Source organism: Falco biarmicus, chromosome Z, assembly GCF_023638135.1.
Source record: "Falco biarmicus isolate bFalBia1 chromosome Z, bFalBia1.pri, whole genome shotgun sequence".
Taxonomy (NCBI): Eukaryota; Metazoa; Chordata; class Aves; order Falconiformes; family Falconidae; genus Falco; species Falco biarmicus.
Window position 1 is genome coordinate 11,672,749 of NC_079311.1, and position 25,896 is coordinate 11,698,644.

The 25,896-nt window shown below is 42.2% G+C and overlaps 2 protein-coding genes across 2 annotated transcripts in view; one reads left to right on the forward strand and one right to left on the reverse strand.

Moving 5' to 3' along the window:
• INIP (INTS3 and NABP interacting protein) overlaps window positions 1-25,896 on the forward strand; it is a 231,057-nt gene that overhangs the window by 58,305 nt on the left and 146,856 nt on the right. The gene's annotated exons all lie outside the window — the stretch shown is intronic.
• KIAA1958 (KIAA1958 ortholog) overlaps window positions 1-25,896 on the reverse strand; it is a 73,065-nt gene that overhangs the window by 19,386 nt on the left and 27,783 nt on the right. The window contains exon 2 of the mRNA XM_056323821.1: window positions 15,314-16,581. Within this exon, the coding sequence (XP_056179796.1) occupies window positions 15,314-16,469 (1,156 nt within the window). The 5' untranslated portion in view covers window positions 16,470-16,581. The remainder of the gene's footprint in view (window positions 1-15,313; window positions 16,582-25,896) is intronic.

A 25,896-nucleotide genomic window follows, 5' to 3' on the forward strand; every position in this document is an offset into this window, starting at 1 on the left:
AACCTAGTGGGACCTATGTATCCCTGGCTAGCCCACAACCATGGGATGATCCCTCCCACAGAGCGACAGCTGTCTTCTGATCTTTTCATAATCTAATCTTAATGCAGCCAAGACTGAACACTATCAGTTGAGTTATCAAACTCAGGGTTGTTTTTATTTCAGCCCACACACATACACACACTTAAGACTCCCTGAAAAGGACGTAACCTCTGTAATTAGTTATAGCAGGGGGAAAGACGCTTTCACTACAGACAGATGTAGATTGTTAATGTTCAGAGAGGGAGTTAGTGGGAGTCATGATCCTGAGCTATTACTGCAAACAGTCTTAAACTCTGCATAAGGTAGGCAGTGAGATCTCAAAAGTACATTAAAAGTAAGGTGGAATTTTTGGTGGTAATCATATCACCAACAAGAGTCTCTGCCCAATTTGCCTTCTGACTAGAAAAATGCTTCTGCAGCAGACCTACTTCCACCAAATGCTTTCATTCAGGTTAAAAAGCCTAGTTAACCACACACATGGCACCCCATTATCTCCTCATTGGAGCTAAGTGTGCTCTCTCCACTCCCCAGCACTTTGCAGGTTGGCTCTTGCCCCTGTTCTGCAATTACTGAAAAGCAGTGATATCCAACCTACAGCCCATGGCCGTATGCAGCCCATTAAAACAGTTAACATAAACCACAGCCTACTCCTACCTTTTTTTTCTCCTGTACCCACTTGTTTCAAGAAAGTATCTGCAGGCAAATGACATTCCCAAGTCAACAACCGCAGCTGGCAGAGACCACGCAATGGGGTCAAGTCAGGGCAGGGAAGGGCTGGGGGACCCTCTGACAAATGTGCCCTCCTGGAACCAGTGCTACAGCTACCCTGTCGGGAGTGGCTGAATGCCACCATCGTACCATGGCATCCCCGAGTATCAGTCTTTCTGCATGCAAAACTTAGAAAGCTGATGGCTGGTTTTCACTGTATCAAAGGAATAAGCAAGTGAAAGCCATTCTCCCATCTCACTGCCGAAGAGTGAGGGTGAGAGTAACTGCAGGAGGTCCCTCCAGCAGGGCTCCCTCTGAGCACTCACAGAAACACCCTGAGATTAAGAGACAGGGAGAACTAAATGCTTGGAGAATTTGATTTTTGGCACTTTTACTGTCTGGTACAGGCTAACTTCCCTGGGGCAACTCCTACACACACAGAGTAGTCAAAGGCTTAAGTCAAAAATACACATTTTAATGTAATTATTTCATATCCAACAATAACCATTTTTTAGGAAGTCCTAAGGCCAAATAAAGCGTGTTTCCTGTGCCATAATAATCATACTTATTTACGCTTAAGCTTGTTGAGTCAAAGTCAAAAGACAGGGGAAAACCCTGTGGCTGCCTGGAGACTTTCATCAGGTTTTGACATCTAACAGCTTCTGAGCCCTGCAGGATCAAAGGATTAACTTGTTAGCTGCAGATTATTTAAGCAGAAGAAAGTGCTCCTGCACTTTTTCTTGAATTTCTGCCCTACCCATCTGATGTTGCTACTAAATTCTGTTTAACAGTTACAGTTTCTCACTTCCACTACATTAAATCAAAGTCTACATAGTTTAACATTTTCAGAAAAGCATATAAAATCTATAGTACAATACAATTTATTAATTAAAATCCATTTATGAAAGATGTTTTCTGGCAAAACCAAATTATGCTTCTATTCAGTTAACCCTCTCCAACAAAATAATCAGTGAAATATTTTATGATTCTAAAATTAAAAAGCTTTAGATTCTGTCAGTGAAAAAGGGCATAGATTGCAAGCACATGAGCATAAGAATATTTATACATTGGTATCTCCATGAAGTAAGAGTCACTAAAATAATCTTTAGTCAACTGTACATTTTATTGCAAGGTACAGAATGGTCTGATAAGTGGATGCTCGCTCGGACACTAGTGTTGGTTTTCAGTTTCTGTTCATTTTCACTACTTTGTCACCACAACAGCCTGAAAAGATGCAGGGTGCAATCTGGCTGCTGGCAAAGTCAACAGGAAAATTCACATCATTATTAATGGGACTACTGCATGATCCTCAGATGACAGAAAATTTGTAGCCATGACAAGGGATTAAGAATTTATGTCCTCCTATGACTGACTGCATCAACCTTTTAAATAGTGGATACTAGCAATCACAAATGAACAGCACCAAAACCGCAGTGCTCTAGGGACTTGGATTTCTACAAGGCTCCCTTCCTGGCTGTATGTGACATCTGAGCTATTTCAACATAAAGGTACTAAAAATCCCTTTTCTAAATTAAAAAAAAAAAAAAAAAGTTTTTATTTGTTCAAAATACGATTGCCACTTCATCTAGTTGTCTGGTTTTGGTTTTGTCAGGGCTACTGGAAAAGAGAAGTGTTGCATGCTAGTTTTACCTTACATTTCATTTCTTCCACTGAACACTTACAGTGGTCTTTCTGGAGTAAGAGACTGTATCATTTCCTATCTCCTTTGGAAGCTGTTCTGTGATGCACTGGTGTGAATTGCTGCAATACAAAATGGGATGCATTTCCTTTGTATCCTGACAGCGGGGCTACTCAGTTCTTACTTATCCAGATCTCACTGTCATTTGGCAGGAACAAATACAGACTCCAGCTCTCCCAGGCTTGCATAACACTGCAGCACTTCACGGCAAGATGCTACAGCTGCTCCCTGGGGCACAACATGGGGACCAGCAGAAGATGTTTTGCAAGAGCACTGGAGAAACCCATAGATCTGGTACTTGGGTGATGTCCAGGCAAAACGTACTTGGCTCACAGCTGGACTGGAGTCTGCCATCTTAGCTGCCCTGTTCCAAGTCAGTCACTTGGATTACAGCCAAGCCTGGAACCAGTTCCAGGTCTACCTGCCCTGCCTTGTCTCTCTCTTCTTTACAAGAGGTTTATAAAAACAAATTCTTTTGACACATATAACTGACTGAGGTTCAGGGACCCAACTTTTCATAGAAGTGGAGGATATAAAAGCCAATGCTTGGAGTTTTCTGTACTGCAAACCAAAAAACATTAGAAAACTTTAGAAAAAGTGAAACCTCTTTCATTCAAAATAACTGACTAAACTTTCTTCACCTGTGTTCCCTTCTAACACATAATTGCGCCCCCTTCAGAGATCAGGTTAAAAAAATCAAGTAGATTGCTGAAACTGAAGTGCTGCTGAAAGTTGGTAAGTGGCAAACACAACATAGTATGCGAAACAAATGTTAGCTTTATGTTGAGCATGCATCTTTACATTCATCCAAATAATCCTAAAATAATTTACAGCTAACTCCACTTAGAAAAAGCCAAGTATTGATTTTAGTTTAAGGCTAAAGACAAGATAGGTTTTTTGCCATTTTCTTCATGTTAAATATTTAACTCTGGAAAACAGAATTGATTTTTACCCAGGTCTTTTTAACAACACAGTGCAATCTTGCCCTTTCGAAGCATGTTATTTGTTTCATGAGCTGTGGCAAAAGGAATCAAAGGAGTAGGATGGTGAGTGTCTAACCTACCCTGAGAACTGCAAGCTGGATGATGCACAGCAGAAGCAATGCACTCATTTTCCAAGAGGACTTGGCTGGCTTGGCACTAGCCCAGAAAGTGTTGCATACATGTCCTCAGCAGAATACTTGTTTTTCTCCCAGCTAAGTTTTCAATTCAACAAAGCATATTTTAAGTGCGTTCTGGGTTGGGGTCCCTGTATTTAAGTATATGTTTATGTAGAAATGTAGAAAATAACTGGACTAAGTCATCATATGTTTAGAAGGTGGAAGAGCAGCACACCTGAATAACATTTATAGTATAAGATGACTTGATTCAAAAGTTAAGAGAAAAAACAGTAAGAAAAAATCAAAATAAGGAGAGAAAAAACTGTAAACATCTGAGAAACACCTCCTTTGAATTAAGCTTAGTATTTAAAAATGAAACATGAAAAGAAAAATATAAATTCTTATGGCACAACCCCATTTCTTACAGAAGATGCTATATTTTCCGTAAAGTTTTGGGTTTTTTTTTTCATAAGCACCTTTACGTGCTCATACAGAGAAAGCCAGCTTTACATGTTTAAACAGTTCTCACAAGCACCAGTTGCTCAGACAAAATTTAACTAGTGGACTGGTTTGCACAAAATCAGATACAAATTTATATGGCATTTTGGAAAATCTGGTGCAGTGCAATTTTGTGCCTCTGCAGTTGCAAGCCCAGTGGAAGAAGAATGAGAAACAGGACACAAACATGTGTCCCTTTACAGTTCAGTCTTCTCTTTACATGCCAGCCCACAACACCAGAGGCTTAACATGGTCTCAGCTATGGCCTACCACCACTTTTAATGTCATTGCATTTAAGAGCTAACTTTAATAACCATAGTTGAGAAAGCAATGCAAGAGGACTCAAAGGGATAAGCCAGGGCTATGAAGTTTGCCCACTTTTGATTCATTCCAGACAGCAGCTGAGAAGCAAATTTAGGAAATACGGGAGGAAAATATAGAAGGGGGAAGAGAAGGAAGAATCAGAACAAAGGGATGTGAAAAAAAGAACAACCCTGAAGAGGGTGATTAAAAACAGATGAGGATCCTCATCATCTGAAATGTAATTTATATCACTGTTTCAGAATGAGGCAGTCTAACCGAGGAAACAAGCAGTGACACAAAGAAAAGGAGTATGTAATACATATTTTATTACATTCATCATAATAAGCTGCACTTTAAGTCTTGGCCAAAGCATATTCTTAAATCAAGCTGAGAATGTGAGCAGCTTCAGACTTAAGAGCATGAGGCCCACATGACTGTAATTAACATAATAAATCATGCCGTGGAGCTCTCTACAGAGGCTGACAGTGCTTAGTTGATATATTGCTTATTAGAGACTGCAGACTTTTTTCCTTCCATTTTATTAAAGTGCCATTATTAGTGATTCAAGACGTACTCTTTCCTATTCTGGCTGAAGTATCTGCTGCAGGTGTAACAGGAAATGTGTTGGGAGTTCATGCTGTTGACTTCTGGTAACAGACTGCAGCACATGCACCCTGAAGAACTGCACTTCAGTACCTTTTCTCCTACCCGCATCTTCAATTTAGCAAAGTACTCAAATCACCTTGTTACTGAGCTTAAAGTTTTAGTTTTGAAATTCTCTGTTGGTGATTGTGCCCAAACAGGCCAATTTGCTTTTACCTTGCACACCGTGTATTCTCCAGTATGAGTGAAGCAAGCTATGAAGGGCACAAACTCTGTGAAGAGTTTACAACCTTGCCCAACTAGTTTCAATGCACACTTTTAATGCACATACTTCCTTTGTCTTCACTAGGTCAGAGAGCAGAATTTAAGGACCAGATCTTTACACAATTCTCCAGAGAGCATGAAGTGCAACACATGAAGTGAAATAACTCCTAAGGTGGATTTTTTAGCATGTTTTTCTGTTTTAAGCCTGTACTGAGAGTCCTCTCCAATTCAGAAAAAAAAAACCCTTGAACTTCATTTTCACCTTTGCAAACAACTCTCACCATATTAAGAAGGGGTGGAAGTTCAAAGACTTAAAGGTCCTACAACACTTGAGGGAGACTCAACAGCTGGGCAGAGGGCAGAGACGCGAACACATGACAACTTGCAGACAGGCTACAGACCTCAGGTGTTAAGATACTCTGGCAGCTGCCTACATGCCCTGGCTGACCAAAGCACACACACTTTGTCCAAACTAGCTATGGCACGTCCAGGCTTTTGTCAGCACAAGGAGCCCTAAGAAGCACAGGAGCAGCTGGAAATTCTGCACAGAGAGGAAACAAAGAGATAAGGAACACACATTTGTCAGGAACCAGGCTGTTGTTCATGGCACAAATAGTTTATTCTGTCCTTCAATACATGTTTAAACTTACTTTATCACAGTTTAATTGAATAGATATTTAGCCACATTTTGCAGCTCAGCTTGAGTAAAGTCTCTTTAAATAAACTAAGGAGTTTCTATTTTTTTCATACACACACATACACATCTCTTAGCTGCTCAGAATATTGTTATTATTTCTCTTCTGTAATTACATTGTCAGAATTTTCCTGTTTGGACTGTATTGTTATTTCTATAAAAATAATTTGTTCTTCTGTATATGATATGAACAATCAGTTCCCCTGCTACTGAATGAGCTCATACCAAAACCAACACCAACTAATTCATGTAACAGGTGACATGGGGTATAGATTAATGGATATAATTATAGATGTATGTTAGACATATATGTCTATTTTATTATGCACTAGCACAATAAACAGATGCATTTAACAACAGTACAAATGAATGGTAAATGGAACAAGTTATTTGTCAAACTAAGTTTTCTGAGGGGTATCTGAAATCAGGGGCAACTGAGGCAAAGACACTTCTTTATACAGAGAGAAAAAAATAAATGTAAACCTGTGAGCAAAAAGCAAAGCAGTTATCAGCATACAGATGTGAATGCTGCGCTGTAATGCCAAGAATAGTTTTCCTGTCTGTTAATTTGTTTTCTTGGATGTACAGTCAGTAAGAGAGAAAGTCCCAAACAAATGACAGTGCTTCATTTCCCAAGAGTCAATGACAGAAAAAAATCCCCGTAACTTGGTATATCCACATGACTGAAGGACAGAGCTCACCACAATCAGAAGACAGCTCCAAGTGGTGGACTAAATCAAATTATTCCCATACAAGAACATCCATGCTTCTGTGGTTCATTCATACCACTATCCTTGATCAGCCACAGTAGTAAAGCAGAGATGAGGCAGATAACCAGTTAAGAGAGAGGTGAGTGTAAACAGAAAATTGAAGCAAGCTACTAAAAAATCAGAAATTAACAACCTTATTTTTCACAGGCTTGATCTTTGGGCACAGGTATGTCTTGCTTGAAAAGATTCAGTAATACAGCACATTCAGCTTTTGCACTGAGGTGATGTGACCTGGGTCAGAATAGCTCAGAATAATTTTTTTCCTTCTCTGAACAAAACAGAAGGCCAGGTTTTTGCTTTCTGACCCACCACTCCTCACCCCCACACAACTCAGCAAGCAAGCAATTAAGTTTTATTAATCCTTAGCTGTATGGTTTCAAGTAATGTTTTCATCATTAAGACCTAGTTAGTGAAAAGCAACAACAGACCACCATGTCACTGCCAGTCATCCTGAGTTTAACCAACAGGAAAACATACAGTATTTCTCTCTGTTTGTGTGAATTCACTGTTTAAATAAGTTAGTAAAGGTAGTGGGAGTGACAGGTATATGTTAGAAGTAAGATGCAGCCAATGCACTTAATGGTCAATGTATAATTAAGCATATAACATAAAGGTTTCATCAGACTCAGCAAGGTCTTCAGCACCACTTTTTACATTACATGCATGCAGGATGTCCTGTTCCCAGCTCCCACCAGGGCCAGGATTTGGTGGCAGCCGGGACGTATGTACAGCTGCCTCTAACACAACCTTTGTCCAACCATTTTTGCAGGGCAACACTGCTTGGCTCCAGACAAATGCAAACTCATCTGGGAAATGAAAATATAGCTCTGCCCACCTGTCCCACAGAGGCCACTAGGCACATTCAAGATGTTCAGAACAGCCAATGTCAAAAGCCACTTTTGTGCGACCAGTTAGTGGAATGCCCAAGCAAGAAAGATTCGTCAGGGAAAGTAGGCATTTCAGTTTCTCTCTCTTCAGGCTTTGATTTAATAGCCTGGTTCACACTTCCTGAAAACAGCATGGGCATATGCATCATTTAAGTATACTTTATCAAAGAAAGATGGATTTCAGCACGTTTCAGTGCTTCCAGGATCTGGGTGTCTTAGCAAGCACTGCTTTGTGCTGTGTCAGCCATGGTAAAATATCTACCATCATGCTTCTCTTTTCTTTTCTGGAAAAATTCAAACAATAATTTATGTATTCAAAATTGTTATCTTGTTTAAATAGACAGAAAATAAACTTGGAAAATTGTACTGATCTGTTTCATGCTCAAGCAGGTTCTAGGTTCACTGCAAGCACACAAAAAAAGATGACAGAGCAAGACTCACTAAAAGAGAAAAAAATTAAGTATGAGGAAAATGGGAGAAATGAGAAATCACTGTGTGCTGCCTTCACAGAACAGCTGGTGCAAAAATGGCATGTTGTCATCATTGAGACAGTTGAAAACAGTTCTTCTCCAGGTTTACTGCTGCTCTTAAAAGCTTAGACCTTGAATAAATATGTGAAATAGTTCTATAGATATATTTGCTGAAGTACCAGCCTCATCCAAAGTGGAAAAACACTCTCAAAAAGTATCCTAACCTAAAACGCCAAAACCTTTTCCCTTTCCATCCCAGCACCCCATCCAAAGTGCCAAAGGAAAAAGTGCATGTCTGAGGGCCTTCCAGTGTCTCTTTTGGCTGCTGTGCTGCACCTCCTCTGCAGATCCCAATCTGATCCTGCCTTGCCTCTCTTTTCTTACTTTAAGACAGACAAATTATAAGATGAAAATAGCTCCAAAACTAAACAGAGCAATTGCAAAGATCACATAAAGAAAAAAGATCTCTGATCAAAACCACCATGTTAAATAATCTTTTATTTCCTAAAAATAAAGTGATGTTCAGTACAGATTTGTCCGGTTTCCTTTGTTGTTTCCATATGTTTTCAGGACACCTGGAACAAGCAGAGGCCTTATTTTCTTCCTTTATATACCAGTATCACAAAAGGCAGCATTTCGCACAGAACTGTTGTCTAAAACACCTTTAGTGAAAGGGAGAGCATAGCACCTAGATCATGCTGGTCTTGCAAAAAAGATTTATTAATTCTCACTTGCGTTTCTTATTTTTTGCTTTTCTGCCTTTTGCGTTGGGATAATGGGGAAGAGGTTACATTTCTGAGTCTGAAATGAGCAGTGATGTTCCAGAACACAACATGGGCAGTTTCTCTTCTCATATGACACTCCATCTTAGTTAATACTGTTTGTGCTATGGTATTTTAAACTAAGAATATGTCAAATTAAATGTCCACAATTCTCAGTGATGCAATTCCTCTCTTCAAAACCCCAGAGAACATCCCTGATTGTCTGGCAGCTGAACTTGGCATGCTTTACAGATTTAATCCTTAAAAACTGCTGGGGCCTGCCTGCAACAGATACTTCTGAGGGTATGGATTCAGTTCTCTCGTAGCTATAGGCAAGCAATTCCCTCAGACTGCACGGAAACTACCATTCCTCACCTGTTGCAGAGGATCAATAGGCCTATGCAGCTCTTATTGCAGGACAACTCAAAGCCCATCCCCAAATGTCTCCCACACCGATCTACTTTCTGAATGAATAATCATGAATGACTTCCTCCAAAATGTGTGTGTGTATATATACAGTAATGCTGCTGCATGATGCCTCTGTGTGCTACAAGTAGTTCCACTCAGAAAAGGTCTGTGGGAGTGGGGCAACAAGCCCTGACAGCAAGAAAAATATCAGCTTAATCTCTTATTTGCGTAGCTGCTTTGATAAATACTTAATACTTAGGACAAGAAGACGACTGCCCTCTACGTGACAAGTCCACCATTGGTCTTCAAGGTTGCAAAGAGGCTGGCATGAGCCTTCTGTGTCTGGAAAGAATTTCCACTAAAGTAAATACATATGGAATCCTGAAATAGTGATAAATATACTTCTTAAGTACAGTGAAAATCTAAAGATGTTGCTATACTCGATGAGTCTTCATTTCAGTGCTCTCCCGCAACAATTACTAACTTGATAAATGCTGCTTGTAGGAACAACTTCACAAAATATACTCTGATACTAGAATTATTAGGACTGTGCTTTAATTATTTTTTTTTATTTGATTGTCATGCTGTGTACCCATATGGTAAAAGGAAATAGATGACTACTTTGCAAAGGCTGAATTTGTCCTTTTTATGATACTGTCCTGCTTTTAAAGAGAACTACCTTACAATATTATAGAGAAAAGTAATATCAACCTCATTAGCAAAACTTATAGAATAAAGCCTCTATAATATTAGTGTATAATTTAACAGTATTTGGACACAGATAATTAAAGGTGGGAGTGGGCTGGCAAATCCATGATGCAAGATCAGAAGGCAGTGGCAGTGCAGGAGGTGATTAATCAACTCACTAGCTTCCTTTCTGGGATGATTAAAACTATAATGATCTCATCTTATTCTTCTAAATAAGCCAGGCCCTTGCAAATGAAAAAAATAATCACCAAACTATGTTTTTTCTAAATATCTGTCTCAGCACTTATTATGTTTAGTTCAGCTACTACAGCAAGAATAGATATCAATTATGGGACCTAAAGAGTCACCAGTGGACCGTGAACTCCTTAGTCCAACAGAAAGAGGAAGAAACTGTCTCACCCCTACATACATTTAATTGTTTGCTTGATCACATTCAGTGGCGTATGCCCCTGGAGACAGGCTTCAGCAGTGACTTTAGCCAAAAGTCATCAATCTTTGTATGTAAATCACAAATACAGAGACCAATCAGTAATTATTTGAGTGTTCCTAGAAAAGCTCAAATAAAGTTTTTTAACTTCTTTCTGATATGATTGTTTGCCTTGTGTTACATTCCTTCTTGGCACAGTTCCACTGGACTTGGAAGAATTACAGCAGGGATTAATCTCACTCTTCTGTACATATGGCTGATGCTTTACATACCTCTAAAAAGAGGTATTATTTTTTCTTGTTTGCACTTCATTGGAATGTGCTGGCTGACATCTTTTTTGCCTTGCAGTGTAAACACTGATTTTGGAGTTTAAGCTAAACCTAGTCAAAATTGGCAATTCATGAGTTGGGGGGGACTTCTTTCTTCCCTAAGTCTTGTAACATTTTGAAACTCATATGTATAAATTATATCTATCAATAAATATTTTTATGTATCAGCTGCTCTGTCTTATCCCACAAACTCATATAACAGCTCCTAATCCATGAGTCTTATGATCACAGAGGACCTCATTCCCATTTAATTTATACCCACACAATTTTAGGGGCAGCGGGGTGCATCCTAGTTCTTTTCATTGCAGAAAAATACTTTATCATCGTCCACATAAAAGCTCTACATCAACATCAGACAACCCCCAGAAGCACTGCATTGTATAATGGTCATGTCTGGATAGAGACATTATGTGAACGCCTGGAACCGACAGGGATGTCCACACGGAGAGCCGAGCGAGAGTCAACCCATGAATCATGAAAGGCTGCAATCCTTGCTCACACCTTCCCAAGATGAGAGCACAGGAGCAGAACAAGACCTTAGTCACCAGGCTAAGCTGATCACCAGGCACTGATCTGGGATCCTGGAATACCAGCTACAGAGCAGAAAAGTGCAGGGAGTTGCTCGGAGCAGAGACAATAGAGTCAGCAAGGCTAAGTACTGCTCTCAGCACAGACCAGGGTATTTGTTCATCACAGCACGCATTCAACACCTGATTCTATTCAATAACCACCGCAGAAGGACAGTGTGTGGCATGTCGACTAAGAAAGCAGTGGTGCTTCTGGACAACTTAATTCCCTTCTAAACTCTGCAAATGCCTGTACATGTAAAATATCACCCAGCAGCCTGGCAAATTCAGTGATGGGATATGCATGAAGGCATTGTGATAGCAACCACAGAATATGATTTGCCACACCTCTGACAGAAGCACCTACTCTTTGCTTTCTGCACATTTTGTACATATGGGTTTAACATCTTTTAGTGCATCCTTATGGAACTCTTTGCTCGTGTATCTATAGTGTTGGACTAATGTTGGACCAGTGATATCTTGCTGCACTATCTTGTTAATCCAAAGCACATATTCACCCTCAAGTCTTCAGGTGGAAAGTGAGTATTCTTCATAAATATTTTGGTAATTCAGCTTCTGAAGTAAGCCTTACCTCTCAGAGAATCAAAACTTGCCTTCCTGCACAATAAGCTCTATCCTCCTTTGAGCCATAGTCTTCCTCTGTATGCTTCTGCAGTAACACCAAATCTTTTCCATTCATGGTTTCAGACATCCAAATGTTACATGTACTGCAGCCTAAAGCATCATGATTCTTACCTTCCATCTTCACTGATGTGACCAACCTTGCCCTTGCTGGTTCTTGGACATAAAAAACAGATCAAGTATTAGCAGAAGACAAAAGAGGCTGTTTGGGAAGTAGAAACTGCAGAAATTCCCTGCTCTACACCACTGCGAAAATCTGTCTCCTGTCAGATGTACATCCTCTCATTTATTTCCACCAGAAAAAAAAGGACTATATATACCTATATATATTCTTGAAGGCTTTGCTGATAAAGTGGTATAGGACAATCTGAAAATTCACAGATGAATGTCCACTTATTCTCTCTGGGCTGAAGTTTAAAAAAAATAATTAAGTATATTCCACAATGCTTAGATGAAGACCTGAATCCAGCAGATACCAGCGTCTAGCCTCATTGAATCTTCATTGGGATGCCATTCCACTTTTAGGACACAAAAATACCTTTGTGAAGTCCCTGCTTTCACATTCAGTTGTCATGGTTTAACTAAGGAAAGGGATGGGGGGGCGGAGTTTGAAAGAGGAACTAGTTCAGAAGTATAGTGTGGATTAAACTGGCCTAAGCTAGTATATATCATCAAGATTTTTGATTTCATGAAAAACGTCACTCAAAAATCCATGACCTACAAGATAACCACACATGGAAACTATCAGCTGTGTCTGATACAAACGCAAGGATATGTCACTTAAGCTAAAACTCGAAGTGGTATTTCTTGCTGGTTAGATCACACCCTTTAATCATAACATCATTTAAGGCCTTAGTCCTGCAAAGACCTCACAAACATACAACCAGTTCTAATGGGACCAGAAGCAAGGCTTCACATATTATTTTAAAATTAAGTAACACTTGGTAGCAGACAAGGCAGAATTCAAATTCCCTGCTTACTTTCAACTGTACCTTTGTTTCTGTCTGTTTAGAACAGAAACATTTCTACGTAGGATAGACAAACATACCCTTGTAGTTCAATATATCTCAAATTGTATATATCATGCACCACTTCCAGTACATCACTCTTTGTTAAGAGACAACCTAATGAAATCACTGTATATGAGCAGAGTAAAGCAATCACTCTGATCTTTAATCAGACCTCCACATTTTATCTGCAAGACTGTACTGTGCAGAACTACACATCTGTTATAAATTCACTTGCCAACATTGCCCACTTCCCTGAAACTTGAGCATTTATTAACACCAGCACTTCTTTCCCAAAGGAGCAAGCTCTATGGAAATCAGAGACTGATATATTGAGTTTTAGTCATATGTCAATCATTTACCCTAGTTAATATGCACCTACCTCTGAGTACAGTAACAGCATATTACAATAACACTATACTGGGCTGAGAAAAGGAACTACATAACACTTTTTGAGAACACAACAAATTTAAGTATTGAGAACATAACTGTGAACTGGAATTTGGACAGCACACTGAGATAACATTAATGTCTATGCAAGATGTGCTAGGAGGTTTTGAGGGTTGATTTACACAGTCAGCGTAAACTCAGATGCAATCCCACTTTCTCCTCACAGTGAGACACTAGACATAGACCAACCCTACTCTGGAGACTATATAAATATGAAAATGTGTTGCTGCATCCATTCTTGTAAGGTTTAACCCTACTAGTAACGACTGCTAACCTTGTTCTGCTTCTGAGGACCTGACAAAAGCGGTTTGAAAGGGCTTGGATTTTTTTAATGATTGTGTCAAAAGTAAATCACTTCTCCCAGGTAACACACACCTATCAGGACAAATTCTGCTAAGGTTTGTATTCCATTGTCCCAGCTTGCAAATTTGAGACTGAGCAAGTTTCAGTGGCAGACTGGTAGAAACCAGCTCTCATATATACAGCAGTGATATGCTGTAACCTGAGAAATGCAAAACAAATAGGTTTACCATGCAATTCAGATTGACATCAGGCATCTTGTATCTCTCATAATTAGCTGAGCAGAATATGTTCTAAACTAGATGGAATCTGTAAGAGAATTTCCATGAGGGATGTTAAATGACAGGACTACTGCAAAGTAGCATCCCAAAGATACAGCCACGCAGAAATTAGTTCCAAAGAAGAGGGTTTTTTTGCTGTAACTAAGACAATTATCATCCTTTCTGATTTCTAATGCTTAGTTTGGTTTTGCTTAGCAAAACCAGGTATTTAACTTTGCCCATTGTTTTATTTGGCAACAAGATCTGCAGGCTCTTGCCAATTAATAGATTTACTAGTGTTCAATCAGGTTTCAGGGTGTCCAGGTTGAAGTATCATCAAGGCTGTTAAAGTCAATGTCTTTAGTGCATTGCCACAAGGACCGCAATATAGGCAGGTTTCTCCCCCGCCCCCCTGCCTCCCACCCCTACATTTTGGCTCTGCTCTGTTTGATCAGATACTCCTAGGCTGAACCGGCAAGGGGAGCAGATGGAGAACTCGCTCCTGCCCTCGCCTGCTCCTGGGATAGCACCATTCACCAGCTGGAAAAGCAAAGTCAGCCCTGTCTTGCGCTCAGGTCTAGAGGGAGCTGGACAGCCTGCTCAATAAAGAGATTTCCTCCCCCTCCAGAAGATCTACAGCCAACACCGAGTTATTTTGCACGTGGGATAACCATTCAGCAGAAGTATGCCGTTTTAACATGCTCTTTATCCAATAATGTTGACCTGTTTGTGACGATTCTCAGTGCTTTGGCAGCAGCAAGAGATAAAAAAAATATGAAGGACATGGGCTTTGAGAATTTCCACTGAGAACAGAGAAAAACAGGAATTTTTTGGACTTGGATTAAAGTTTAAGTATTATCAATTTCATGGTTAAAGTTGTGGCTGTCCTTATCTCTGCAAGCTGCTCTAAGGGAAACAATATTTACAGAAGTGCAAACCTCTTTCCAGGTACTCTCCTTGTGCCCTTCTTTGCCTCTCCATGTCAAACCACTCTTCTGACAGCGTGAAGGCAACACCCAGCCTGCAACTCTGGGCTCCAGTGGCTGAGACCACTTCTTTGTGGTTCATCAAAACAGTGCATGGCTGGGTTTCATGTCCTCCCCACCCTGTGCATACAGCAAGGTGGCTGCACCCCATATCCCATGACACAACTGCACCCAAAATGGACCTATAAACCTAAAAGCGTGCTTTCCCTATAGCAGCAGTACACTTTGTCAGGCTCCTGGCCTTTGCTCAGTTGAGGTCTCCCAAATCCTTTTGAACTGGGGGCTGTTTCTCTATCTACCGACTTACGAACCAGTGGGACTGGGGCACCCTTGTGCAAAGCAGCACCTCCTCTCTGGCCACCCTGTCACCAAGCCATGCCTGGGGGGCCACCCCCAAAAATGCCTCCACCCCTGCACTCCTGCCCCGCGTCCTACCTGGCACTGACTGCGCCGCTGCCTCAGGGGGGGCGGTGGGGGCGGCATGGGGCTGCTGCTGGCTGGAGCTGACCTCAGGCTCCGCGCTCACCGAGGGCGAGCTGGCTGCCTCGCCCCCTGGGGCTGGCTGCGGGGTGGGCAGGAGGGTCTCCTCGGAGGCTGGTGGCTCCTCCTGACCAGGCAGCTGCAGGGCTGAGAGGGGGATGCTGATGGGTTTCCCGGCAGCTGCGGTGGTGTTGGAGCTGGTGGCTGGCACCTGAAGGGCCGCCACAGGGCCACCGCCTGCCCCCCGTGCTGGGGAGGCCAGGGGGCCCCGGGTCGGCCTCTGTGTGGCCAGCCGGGACATGCCCGGGGGGGAGGTGGAGAGGCGCTGCGGGTCGGGGTCGGGGCCCATGGCAGGCTGGGGCAGGGCCCTGGCAGGGCCCAGGCAGGAGGGCCCAGCCTGGGCCTGCGGCTTGGGCTTGGACATCTGTGTCAGGGCCAGGGCCGGCCCATCAGCACCACCCGTCAGCTCAGCGTTAGCCACTATGTAGTAGTCCTCGGGGAGCTCCTGCTTGATCTTCTTGAGCAGCACCTCGCCACCACCCTCATCAGCAGGCTGTGCCTGGGCAGCGGCGGGCAGGCCAGCAGCTGGCCGCTTGCGGGGGCCAGAGGGGGCCCGGTGGGGGTGTGGCTCAAAGTCACTGTCCTCATCGGTGACCGAGGACTCGCACACCATGTCAAAGAGGGTGGCCTCATCCTCGTACTCCTCCACGGGCTCGCCTAGCTCCGACGGCTCACTGCAATAGGAGAAGTCACAGGAGTCACGAGTGCGGGTGCAGTCCAACTTGGCCTTCCCTGGCCGGCCTGGGTAACGCTCCAGGGGGCTGGCCTGTGCCTCTGAGGGCACTCCCAGCATGCTGGGGCTGTCCGAGTTGAAGCTGCGGCTGTCCTGGAAGCAGACACGCTCCTGGGAGCCGGCCCGGCAAGTGGCGGCCAGGGGCCAGTGGTAGGCATGGCCAGCGCTGCAGCCCCACATGGCTGTCAAGTTGCCATGGGCCCCCTCGGAGAGCAGGTGCTTGAGGTTGGGGATGAGGCTGCAGATGGTCCCGTGGCTGTGGGCCCAGCTCACCAGCTTGGAGAGGTTTTCAGAGGAGGTGTGAAGGCAATCCTCCATGGTACTGGATCAACAGCACCTCACCACTGGGAAGACAGCTGTAGACGTGGTTCAGATCACAGGGTCCTGGCAGTCACAGTTGTGTGTTGCCAAGCTCATGCTTGCTGTTTACCTGCAAACAGAGAACAAAACACCACTCTTCAACATTCTCAAAGCAATACCAAGTTTGCATGGACAAGTGAAACATTTATAAGTTCAGCTAAACCCATTTCACTCTCATCTCATGTGCTCCAAAACACACTTCTCAAAAGAGTGCATGCTTTTAAGTGGTCTCATTTCTCATTCTGCCTGCAAAAAATCTGTTTTTAAACCCAAGGGAAGGAATACCCCTGCAATACAGAGCTAAACTAAGATAAAATGGCTTTTAAAGTAAGCCAGTTCAGTATCAGTGGCAATATGATTTGAAACTTACAACTCTGACAAAATGCAGATGCAGCCCAAAAGATAGTGACTGTGTCTTCATACCTAGGAAATTAAAACTAAATAAAATCTTAACATATACAATTCATCTTGAACACCAGGGTGGCAATCAAGCACCAACTCAGACACTTCCTCTGCACCTGATGAAACTTCATGATATTTTACATCATTTAGGCACATTTCTCAAATGCATCAAATGTCTCCTTTGCAGCTGAATTTGAGAGGCATTGAAATGAAGGTCAGAAACTTCATTTTCAATATAAAGAAAAACCAAACAAGTTCACCCTTCACTGAGCTATACTGACAGTCATCAGTTGTCCAAAAGCTTAGGAGAAGCTGAAGGGACCTAAAACGTTTAACTTGTAACCTTCCTTAAACTCTGAGAGTTAACCTTTTTCTTTTTTCTCTTACTGTCTGTTTTCCCAGATCTAAATCATGATTCTGTTCAAGACAAACACTTGAGTTGCTGTTTTCATCAGAACAGTTTAGAAATTTTCAGCACAAGGCATGGACCTCTGGGGCCAAAGCCATGAATCCTACAATATTTCAAGTCAAACATAAAAATACAAACCCTATCACATGTTCATCTTTCCCTGCCAGGAAGTTCTTCCTGCCCACATTTTACAGCTACTTCCCAGTCAAGGTCTCATCCCACACAAGACTGCAAGCCCTCAACTTCTCAGGACTTCAGTGCCAGGAATTTGTAGGAGATGTTGCAGTTGTTTCTCTGATCCACATTTATTTTATCACCATAAAAACAGACAATGAAATATGATGCAGGAGGTGCTTCATTCATGTATGTGAACAGATGGGAAAAGAAGGAAAAAATAAAATAAATTTAAAGATTAACAATTCTTCCAGTAAATGAAGAAGAGCAAAGAATTGTAACATAACTCAGCTAAAAATACTGCAACAGGTTACAAGAAACTTCTTGGACTGTAGCTTTCCTCTCCCTGAGTTGTTTACCAAGGAATCTTGTTACGAAAATTCAACGATCTGGGTAGTGAGCTTCTGATGGTATACAGGCATGGCTACAAGGTATGTCTGGAATTAATGGCACGGGGCTTGGTCACTGCTTAACAAACACCAGGGCATTGCAGGGGCTGGGGGCCAGGCAGCTGAGGCAGCCCCCACTCTAGGCACTGGACACTGGACCAACAGACCCAGGGCAGGCTGGGCTGTGTTATTAAGGCTCCTGGGTGTGCTCAGGACCTTGACAGAAAATTAAGGTTGCAGTGGGAATGCCTAGTTTATATATGCCTGTTGGTGCCTCATGTTGGCTTTAAATCATCTGTTACTCTAGGAGGGTTTTCACAGGAATACTTGGTGTTAATAATTATTTTTTAACTTTATTTTGATTATATCGTTCTGTATATATATATATAACACATCCAGATTTAAGCTGCAGTCAATGACCATTTTCCTGTTACCGAGGCATTTTATTTCTTAACTACCACAATAACAATCTTCTTTTTTTTTTTTTTTTTAACCACAAGCAAGTGAGAGATAGTTAGTCAGATGTCTATACAGATGTCCTATAGCCATGACCACAATGAGAAAGACAGCACACACCCATTTTCACACAGATTCCACTACTGGGATACTGGATCCCTCATTAGTCTGTTTCTGAGGTGGGAAATTATTATCCTCTACTGTAAAGATCCTTAAGGACCATGGCTGAAATAGGTCAAAGTCAACCATGAAGCTCTAGCTGACTTCAACAGGTCCAGGTAACTCACAGTTGAGAGGCCTGTGAGAAAGTCAGCATGTCACAGATGGACCCCAACACATAGCTGTTACCCAGGGTCAATCTCTCTTTACACAGTAGTCTTACTGTCAAAAATGAAGGTTGAATTCCTGGAGAAGATCAGTAATAAAAGAGCTCAAATGACTCAGAATGTCATGGCTGCTGGGTACAGACTGGGCTGAAAATGTTTTGAGGTTGCTGCTCAGCTAAATTAACAGAGATTAAATGTAAGTTTACATTCCCCTAATGGTATTCATGTTTCCTATCTCACCAGCTGTTACCTGCTAGAGGTCACTTTTTCAAAGAAGAGATAACATCTTAATACAATTTCAGTTTGGTAAATACACATTTTAAATTATTAATCACCTAAGTGGAACATTTTTCATTAAAGTAGTCAAGGAATACCAAAGAAACTGCAGCACTGTCAGATGATTGCAAAGTCTCGGCGTCTCTCTTTGTATACACTTGATGACAGAGAAGTCACCTCTGGTGACTTTTTAATCTAAAAGTAACTGGGAACCTCTGCTCATTTCTGCAGGTCTGTTTGGAGGCTCTCCCATACCTTCTCCCTCCTGTCAACATGACCTGCAAGACTTGGATATTATTCTCATCTCATTTATATTTTCACACGGGCAGAAAAGCCCTTTACATTTTTCCCAAATAAAATGCATCTTTCATGCCAATGTTATACCTCATTTTTTTTCCCTGTCCTCTTCTACACACGCATTTTTATATGCAAAGTGAACTGTGCCATAGCTTGAAAAGACACCTATACAGTGGCTAACAGCCCCTGCAGAATGCTTACCCTAAAATCAACACAAATTACTACCTGTCCACTTACTTGCTCTTCAAAGTCACCTGTCAGCTAGCTGCAGGTAACCGTGTTCGCTAAGGGAGGTAAGGAGGCTGTGTATCAATTGTTTTGCAGCCTTCATATGCCTGCCCACTCAGTTTTGTTCACCAGGCAAAGGGTGGCCTGTCCAAACCAAAACTGGAAACAGAATGGACAAACAAGTACTGCCTACAACTCCCTCCATGAGATTCACTATGGGTCTTTCTTCCCCATCCCGGTGCTACGACACAAGGGCAAGGTCAAGAACGGATCCAGCTTAGGAATTCCTAGATATTTTGCAAACTTCTAGATATTTTTCCAGCATCTTTGAAGTTAAGCATGACACGGAAGTAAGTCCTGGATAATGGATGAACAGGAAGAAGGATATTATTAGGAAACAGAGTTACAATGGTATAAGATTCAAGTTTGGTTTTGCAGTAGATCAAGCCAAGGTGCATGGACAGAGAACAATTGCTACAGCAGTAACTCAAATCCCAGTTTCTATTATTGCCCACATGAAACCCCAGCAATGGTACAGATCTCACAGCATCACCTGCAACACAGAGGCTGTTACATGACCAGTGCCTCTGTGTGATATAATAAATGCAGTAGGTCTCCACTTCGTAAACCTTTTTGCCACTGGAAAAGGCTCCCCTTTTCAAATATACAGCTTTAAAACATGTAAAAGCTGTCTGTTATACTTGGTTATTTGTTTTAAACCGTTTAAAGATACACTGTCTATCTTGACAGGGGTCAAAATCCCCAGGGCATCCACATTTCTGCTGATTGGTATATTCAAAGACATGGACTTAGAATGCACCCTGCCACATTTGAAGATATGGACTTACAATGCACCCTGCCACAGAAAAAAACACCAAAAGATGGGAGGAGTACCACCATACTCACACAAAGCAAAGAGGACAATCTGAAAAGTGAACAGCAGAAAGGAGGGAGAGCTATAGTCAGGGCTATAGTCAGAACCTACATCAGTGCAAACCGATGGGAAAGCATGGCGCTTCTCAGTTGCTGCATGACAAGGGACATATCTTGGGAAGTCAGAAGGCTCAGTTTGACTGCAGAACCATTTTCCGCATGGGAGAATGAGAGCAGGTCAGCTGCCATAGTCTAGACATTTTGTTCAGGGCTGAAAATCCAAAGAAAGTTATTCAGAAGCAATGTGTCTTTGGTTCACCAACTGCAGCAGAAGTTGACAACGGCACTTTGTCAGGGAGGGACTCACACTGTAGAAAGCACAGAAAATCCATCATTATCTACCTGGTTTCTTGAAGAGGAACTTTGTCTGCTCAGACAGCACGCTGCTGGTTGACAGTCTGCTCTTTGCTAAATCACATTTTAAAGGTTATATAAGCCCTTAATTCAGACTGGCAAGATTCAATAAGATGACTCATGCTTAATAACATGCTAACGTGTATACTTTGAAATCATACAGTAGCTGGCAAAAACACACTGCATCTTCAATGTGAATAACACTGGTTTCTTTTTTAACCGTATTACAGATGGTGAAACCATAATCTTCCACAGCACTTTTTTGTGCCTAGCAATATCTAATTCAGAGTTAAGCATGTGTGGGTGCTGGAAATTCACTGCACCAGCTATACAGACCCTAAATTAAGAATCCTATTTTATGGCTTGTTTAGCTTTTACGACCTCATTTACAACATGTTGCTGTAGTGACTAATGTGTACAGAATACATGCTACACCAGAAAGCATTATTGCTGCAAAACCATACCTTGAGATCTGTTAATGCATTAACTGGAGCATAAATTGATGTGGAAAAGAGAGTATTTTCTGTATTCAGAACCAGATTTTTGCCAGAGGAGACCTGCTTGGTGACCAAAGGTAATGAAAAACAGCAACCTCTAAAGAGCATCCCTCTTTCACGTGCTAGGGTGGGACTTTGCTTAGCTAGTTTGATGCAGACAAAATTCTTCCAGATTTTACATGCAGCAGTAGAACTGGCCCTTTGTTATGACCCAAAGAAGAAGCACTGACACCAGGCAAGTCCCAGGAGCAATAGCAGTTGGTAGCTGTAGCCACCATGAACCCTTTCCTTTATCCCATGAAGAGAATGAACAAACACTGTAGGGAGCAAAGACCTGGTTACCCTAACTGCCTCTTCTCCTTTGCCTCCTTGTGCATGAGAGTGTTGCAGAGCAGTTTTTGGTTGGGACCTCATGGCAGGTTCTTCAGGATAAATGGGGAAATCTAATGTAGCTTTCCTGGATAGAAGGCAGCAGAAATAGGATGCAGTGAAGAAGCTGAATGCAAAAAAATGAGATGAAGCAGAGGTGTGCAGTGGGGAGTGGGGTGGGGAGTGGGTGTCCTCCAGCAGCATCTGCACACTGAAACGTAGGTTTCGTGGACCTACAGCTCAGGGAGGGTGATGGGTGCACTTTGTTGTAAAGAAAGCAAGAACCCTAGTTGGGACCCTGTCCTCTCACAGACTCACAGGCAGTTAGCAATGGATTTGCTTCGCAGGGTAACAGGCAAGTCATCACAGACTAACTTGCATCACACAAATGTATCTTTGAAACTCTATTGCCACTACTGATTAGCATTTCAGGAACTTCCACACTGATTCCTGTTCAAGGGATAGCCGTGGCTATATTAACCAACCATTGGGACACAATCCCAAGGCTGATACTACTGAGAATCATCTAAAAAGCCCATGATTCTCAAGTAAGACTACAATGCAAAAATTATTTTTGTTAATAATAAAAAGTAACCTTTCTAGTTTCACAGCTGTATAAAAGCTCTAAAATCTGAACCCTAAAATATTAAAACACAAGTGTAAAAGGTCCTGCATTTACTCATTTTACATAGCATAGAACTGAAATCAATCTTAAAACAGCTGAAACCTGTCTTTTAAGTGTTTTTATGGATAAGCGATGTTTTATCAGCTTCTAAATTCAGATGTCCCAGACCTTTGTGTGTTGGGCTTTGCTTCTCATACTATCAAAAGAAGTTCAGAATGTTTTAAGTCCTCTTTGTTTCCAGCTTCTCTGCCCTGGCCAGGCTTAGTGGGCTGTTACTACATCACCATCACTTCATTTTGAAGGATCTTTGTTTTCATACTTAGAAGTAAGGAAACAGAATTGCCAGCTAACAGGTTATGAGCACTGTGAATTAAAGGTTTGGCCACCATGGCATAAGTATCTCGCTCATTCAAGATTTTAGCCAATGGACAATATTTAGGGCTTCTTTTATTATTAGCATTTCTTAAGCCAAATGCTCAACATTGCTAAAGAACTGAAGTCAACAACAGCAGAATCCAAATGCCCATTCATCAGAGAATGCAGAGCAGTACTGAGGTCCCCACAAGATCCTGCTGCAGTCCCAGAGGCCATGCCAGCTGTCAGTCCAGGACTGCACGCAGTATTTCTCCTTCCCAAGGCAAGAGGCTGAAGCAGACTCAGCAGGAGCTGCTGCCTGCCCCAGATAGCGATCTCCAAATGATAGAGGCCCTAGCCACACAACAAGGCACCCAAAATCATGCCACTGCTAACTAACTTCCCTACTATCTCCTATGAGGGGATTGCTACTAACAGCAGAGTTAAAAGCTCAGCCTTTTTGCCCCAGTGTTTTGATTTCTTCACTGATTTTGCTAAGAATATCATCAATTTGTTAAAGGACTAGGATGGACACTACTTATTCAAAAAAGGCCAGCAAACTGGAAGAGCTGGGCCTAAGTTAGTGCACTTTCTCTAACTTCAGACTTCATGAGTACAAAACCCCTATGTCAACTCAAATATTATTGAATTTACTTGCTGCTTCAAAGAAAGACTATGAAACAAGAAGAAGCAGAGAGGGAAAGCAAGCAAGCATGTAGAAAATAATGACATCTTATAGGCAAGGTATGAATCAACTAGGTCTCCCACTTTACCCGGGGGAAGAGGCAGACCTCCATCTCTGATACAAACTGCAAAAGGTTCCCTTTAGTTAAGAAAATGAGTTTTTAACTGAACAAAACAGAAGGGTTTAAATTACAGAGGAAAAGCTCACAAATTCTGGCAAGTTCTGCAAGCCTGTGAGCTAGTTTAGCAACGTCATGTATCCTTAAACTAGAGATTAATTCCTCCAATTGAGCTATATCAATTGTCACTGTTTCCTTACAACTTTTGTACAGACTTCCGTTGATGTCTTCATGGGAAAAACAACTTCCCACCTTAACAAAATCATTATCTATTTCCAAATTATGTGAGCTTATACTATTTCCTCATGGTTTTAGCTCTGTAAGAACAGAGGTAGAAATAAACAGGGATATACAGTAGGAAGAAACCAAAACCTTCATGCTCATTTTCCACCTTCACAATTCTAGGCTCATCCCAAATTTTGTATGGATTCAAACCTGGGCTGCACCAAAAGAAGCATGACTAGCAGGTCGAGGGAAGGTGATTCTCCTCCTCTACTCTGCTCTTGTGAGACCCCACCAGCAGTACTACATCCATCTCTGGGGCCCCTAACATTTGAAGGACGTGGACCTGTTGGAGCAAGTTCAGAGGAGGGCCACAGAGATAGTCAGAGGGCTGGAGCACCTCTTCTGTGAAGACAGGCTGAGAGAGTTGGGAATGTTCAGCCTGGAGAAGGGACCAGCAAGACCTTATAGCAGCCTTCTAGTACCTAAAGAGGGCCTACAGGAAAGCTGGAAAGGGATTTTTTACAAGGTCTTGTAGTGATAGGGCAAGGGATAATGCCTTTAAACTGCAAGAAGGAAGATTTAGATTAGATACTAGGAAGAAATTCTTTACTGTGAGGGTGGTGCAGCACCGGAACAGGCTGTCCAGAGCAGCTGTGGATGCCCCATCCCCAGAACTGTTCAAGGCCAGGTTGGATGGGGCTTTGAGCAACCTGGTCTAACGGAAGGTGTCCCTGGTTGTGGCAGCAGGGGCTGGAACTAGATGATCTTTAAGGTCCCTTCCAACCCAAACCATTCTATGATTCTAGGAATCATTTATGTGTAGCAAGTACCTTCTCTTTTCTGTGCTTGTATCTCAGGGTTTCTGTAGTCAGTAGGAGCTTTGCTGTTGAATAAGCAGGCCAGGGCTTCACCCACAATTAACTCTAATTATCATTCATATCACCAATGAGCAGCACCAAGAATATGTTCCTGAGATGGGGTCGCAGGGTGAAGTAGGAAGAAAAAGTAACCACGTATCTTTCTGGGCAAGTAGTAGTGTTCTCCATTCAGAAAAATCTCATGGTTGTCTATCACACTTGCTCCACAAGACTGCAGCTCCCCCTCAGCTGATAGTCTTCAGGGAAGACGCTCTCCTTGCCAAGTGTGGCATGCCTTCAACTGCAGCTGTCATCGCAGCAGGATCTCAGAAAGTGGCAAAATCTGTTTGCTGGTGAAACTCCTTCAGTGGGCTGAGAAAAAAAAAAGGATTTGGCTGGCACAGTGTTTGAAGGTTTCCTTGCCTTTTCACATGGAAGACTACCACAGGTTTATAAGACTCCCAAGAGCCTGCCGCATTCACAAAATGAAATGATCCATCCACTGACAGCAGAACAGACTAAGGAACAGTTTGGGGACTCAATCCTTAATCCAAGTGTAATGCTACAAGCATTACTGCTCCTATTTTTGTATGTTTCCCTCGGCACCCACTGAGCAGGAGCTATGTGAGCCTTGTTCTTGCACAAGCACGGCTGAAGGGTCATAGAGGGACCAAAAGAGCACCAAGAGGAGCAGCAGGTGAAAAGCGAACAGAACAGATGGTGCAGCAAATCTGAGTGATCTGAGCAGGATCTCATCACCTAACAACCTCTCTTCTCACTCAGATGCCAATGGCTCAATTTAACCTTGCTGAGACTTAGCTGTTCTTCACTCCATATCCTGCAGCCCACTGTGACGCTCTTGGTAACTGCTCAGACATGTGAATTCTATATCATGAACCTTCCACCCATCCACCCCCTGTGCAGGTGCTTCCCATCCCTGAGTTCAGTCCTCAGGAATATAGTCCTGATTTGATTGTCCTCATTTGCAGCTGTAGGATCATCAGAGAATGGTACCAAAATGCATGGGACTCTCTTCTTGCTGAGGAAGGATATGCCTTCCAAGGAACATGTCAGAAAGGAAAGTAAGCTTTCTGCAGCTCATAAACATATCTACAAAGTTGCTGAGCACTTCCAGTTCCAGAAAAGTTAAAAAGTCATAGCACTTGGCAGCACTACACTTCCTTTTTTCTACCTTATGTCTTTCTTGTATAACCCATGAAGGACATGTTCTGCCATGCTCTTCCCAGAAGCTGTATAGCACTAAGTTGTGTATTGGATAACCCTCCACACTGCTTACAACTGAGCAGTATACAGCTGAACCCTGAAAAGATTTTAGGATTTTGAAAGCACTGAATAGCGTAAACATGGAAGACAGAGAAATCCTGCTTGTTCAATTCAGTATTTAGCAAGT